General features: G+C 37.6%; 1 protein-coding gene across 1 annotated transcript in view; it reads right to left on the bottom strand.

Annotated features, from left to right (window-relative positions):
* LOC106873413 (neuroglian) overlaps positions 1–4,532 on the bottom strand; it is a 72,055-nt gene that overhangs the window by 5,200 nt on the left and 62,323 nt on the right. Inside the window, exon 23 of the mRNA XM_052977832.1 lies at positions 3,250–3,300. Coding sequence (XP_052833792.1) covers positions 3,250–3,300 — 51 coding nt within the window. The remainder of the gene's footprint in view (positions 1–3,249; positions 3,301–4,532) is intronic.

Below are 4,532 nucleotides of genomic sequence, written 5' to 3'. Positions count from 1 at the left end.
TTTGCCAAACCGTTAAGTCACAGGAACTTAAGCACACCAACACCGATTGTTAAGCAGTGGTGGGGGACAAACACAGACATAAACACACACACACACACACACACACGACAAGCTTCTTTCAGTTTCTGTCTACCAAATTCACTCAAGGCTTGAATCAGCTCCAGGTTACAGAAGACACCTGCCCAAGGTACAATGCAGTGGGACTGAACCCAAAACCATGAGGCTGGGAAGCAAGCTTTTTGCAATACGCCATGCCTGCAACAATGTGTGTACATATGCATTTGCTTTACATCTATTTTTCCATGCTAGCATGGATTAGTATCAGCTCCCCTGTGCTCACAGACACATTGAATAGCAAGAGGATGCCATCGGTTTCTGGTGGCTGCAGTTTTATCTACATCCATATGATATTTGCCACACTCATGTTGGTCATGAATGCTCTGCACCATGTATTTTTCAGTCTTCCTCCTTTTCTTTTCCCATCTTTGGTTACTTTCATTCGAAAGCTGTCTTGCACACACACACGCATGCATGCATGCATGCACATGCATGTATATATACATCCCCCCCCCCACATATATACATGCACACACAGATGCACACATACATGCACAAATATACATGGATACAAACATACACACACATATACATGCACACATGTGCACACACATAAGCACATGGTTGTATATATACATGCCCCCCACAGATGCACACATACATATATACATGCACACACATACATGTACATGGGATGTATATATACATTCCCCCCACATATATACATGCACACACAGATGCACACATACATATACACATGCACACAAACATGCACAAATATACATGGACACAAACACACACACATATACATGCACACATGTGCACACACATATGCACATGGTTGTATATATACATGCCACCCCACAAATGCACACATACATATATACATGCACACACATGTACATGGATGTATATATACATTCCCCCCACATATATACATGCACACACAGATGCACACAAACATGCACAAATATACATGGACACAAACATACACACACATATACATGCACATAGATGTATATATACATGTCTCTCACACACCCACACATATATATCTATACATGCATATATACATGTACACACAAACACACATATAAATATACACCTTCTTCTCAACTTATGGTTAAGTTCCGTTCTAACTGACTGGTTGTAAGTCAATCTGGTCATATGTCAGATTTATATTTTCCAACACTATTTTCATTCAAAAACAACTGGTGCTTGAAAGCGAGTGAGAGATAGTAGCAGGCAGTGGATGCCTGGGTCTGAGGGAGGCCTGCGTTGCCAGATGCTGCCATAGTTACTGTATGTGCAGCGACCCAATGTCTGAAAATCTATTTAAAAATTTTTTGTCGTTGCAAGTACAAACGGCCATAAGTTGCATAGGTAAGTCAAGAAGAAGGTGTACACACACACACACATATATATATATATATATATATATATATATACACATACACAGGCATGTTTAATAAGATGGTCACAGCAGAAAGTCTTTTTGATCTGTGCATGTATGTGTGTTAGTCTAACTTTTATTCTTTTACTTGTCTCATTTACTAGACTGTGGTCATGCTGGGGCACCACCTTCAAGACTTCTTTTAGTTGAATGAATCAACCCCAACACTCATTTTTTGTGAAGCCTGATACTTATTCTATCGGTCTCTTTTCCCGAACCACTAAGTTACAGGGATGTAAACATGCCAATACTGGTTGTCAAGCAGTGGTGAGACACACACACAGAGAGGCTTCTTTCAGTTTCCATCTACCAAATCCACTGACAAGGCTTTGATCGACCTGAGGCTATAATAGAAGACACTTGCCCAAGGTTCCATGCAGTGGGACTGAACCTGGAATTATGTGGTAGGGAAGCAAGCTTCTTATCACAGTCACACCTGCACCTATATACGTATAGGAAGGGCTTCTTTCAGTTTCTGTGTACCAAATCCACTCACAAGGCTTTGGTTTGCCCAAGGCTATAATAGAAAACATTTGCTCAAGGTACCATACAGTGGGACTGAACCTGGAACCATGTGGTTGAAAAGTAAGCTTCTTACCACACAGCCACACCTGTGTGTGTTTCTGTCTATGTATGTGTGTACATGTGTCCTAAAACAGCCAACATCTCAAAAAGCAACAGTAGTAGCAACACCAGCAACACCAGCAGCAGCAGCAGTAGTAGTAGTAGTAGTAGCAGCAGCATCAACAATAGGAAAGATAGTTGTAGTGTAGCAGTAATAGCAGGCATAGTAATGACATTAGCAGCAAAAGCAGTAGTAGTAATAGTAGCACCAATCCTTAAAAATTAAGCAGTAATTGAGTTAAAATTCAGATTATAGAGCTTGATGTAGGGGTAGGAATGTTTGTTAACAAGAGCCTTTAACAAGAGTCAGCAACAAGTCTCCTTAATTACCGATACTAGAGAGGACACCATTGATAATGTATCTAAATACATGCTTTAAAAGAAGGGATGGTCGTGGGTGGATTGAAATGGAACATTGTGAACTGGATTAGGGCTCACCTGGAGTAAACAACAACAACTACTACTGTAACATTACAAACTAATTAGGGTCCTCAATAATGGTTCTTAAGGGTTATACATAACATTACCCAAAGGGTTTTCAATAAGGGTTAGCAAAGGTCTTCAAAAAGAGTTGTTGAAAAAGGTTCAGTAACAAAGATCCTCAATAAAGGTCTTTAACAAGGATCCTTAACAGATGTCCTTTATAAGGGTCCTTAACAGATGTCCTTTATAAGGGTCCTTAACAGATGTCCTTTATAAGGGTCTTCAACAAGAGTCTTGAAGCAAAGGTTCTCAACAAAATCCTTCATAAGGATCTACAATCAGATCCTTAATGGTCGGCAACATAAGGGTCTTTTGACTCAAAGATCCACAGCAAGATCCTTAATAAGAGTCCTTAAAAAGGGTTTCTTCAAATAAACCCTAAATAAGAGAAAAAGTTCTTTATTGAGTGTCCTTAAAAGTCATTTAAAAGGGTTTTTTAACTAATATTATTCAACAAAATCCTTAAGTGCTCTTAATGAAGGTCCTTTCTATAGGTCTTCAGCAATATTGTTAATAAGGTTTCTTAATAAATGTGTTCAGAAAGGGTCAGTATGAAAGGTCCTCAATAAAACTCTCCAGCAAGGATTGTTAACAAGGGTCAGAAGAAAGTAGAGGTCGGGTATGTTCCTTACCTTGTCTCTTTTGTAAGTCTGTCATTTACTGATGTTCCGTATCGACGACCCCTGCAAACGACCAACCCCCACCGACCATCAGTAACATTTGTTCTAGTCAGGTTGAGTGATAAGGATTGTAGTAGTAGTGGTGTGGTGGTGGTTGTGAGGGTGTGTAGTGTGGAGGTAGTGCCAGTAATGATAGCAGAGATGGTGACATATTGGTTTCAGTAATAGCATTTATCTATAACAGTGTTGCTGTTGTGTTGGTGTGTGTGTGTGTGAGACAGAAACATGTATGTGAGAGAGAGACAGAGGCATGCATGAGAGAGAGAGAGAGATGTGTGTGCATATATACACTTACACATACATATGTAGATGTAGGTGTGTGCCAGAATTGATATATATATATATATATATATATATATAATTTAATAGATACAATATATGTTTTTATGTGCTACTAATAGTTTCTTGTGCGCTGAGAACATGCTAAATAATTTGTTATGCTATGTGATTTGACGAAATGTTGCACATTATTTGGCATGTTCTCAGCACAAGAAACTATTAGTTAACACAAAAACATGTATTGTGTCTATTAGATATTTACCTCTCACCAGATGGAGTACTTTTTTTGTTTATCTTATACCATCATGGAACAATACATTATTTATATATATATATATATATATATATAGTTATAATTAAGGGCTACTGGTAATGACCATACCAATGCTAAAAGTAGATATCTACAATCCACTCTAAAAATTCTCTATGTTCAACCACAGGTATGAACGTGAGGGAATGAACAAGAAAATACAAAAAAATATTGGATAATGACTTCTGACATTATCCACACGGTCGAGATGGGCTGGAAGATGAAATGTATACGTGAGAAATGTATGTGTACATTGGTATCTATGGGTCAATTTATCAGTGGGTATGTATATTTCTCGTTTATATATTAATGGTATATACTACTGAAGATTGTAAAGCAATGTTTGCAGAGCGTGAAATCTCGAGATATAGAATTATCCAATATTTTTTGTATTTTCTTGCTCATTCCCTCGCGTTCATACCTGTGGTTGAATACAGAGAACAAATTTTAGAGTGGATTGTAGGTATTTGACATCTACTTCTAGCATTGGAGATAGTCATTTCCAGTAGCCCTTAACTATAATTATATTTTAGAATTATACACGTAAAAAATTAATGTTACCTGTATGGTTATTTTTATGTGCTAGACCACTGATATAATCATTTTTATGATTATATCCTTATCTTATAAGTATATATATATATAT

Source organism: Octopus bimaculoides, chromosome 29 (genome assembly GCF_001194135.2).
Source record: "Octopus bimaculoides isolate UCB-OBI-ISO-001 chromosome 29, ASM119413v2, whole genome shotgun sequence".
Taxonomy (NCBI): domain Eukaryota; kingdom Metazoa; phylum Mollusca; class Cephalopoda; order Octopoda; family Octopodidae; genus Octopus; species Octopus bimaculoides.
Note: the sequence above shows the minus strand (reverse complement) of the source record. Positions and strands in the feature narration are given on the sequence as shown.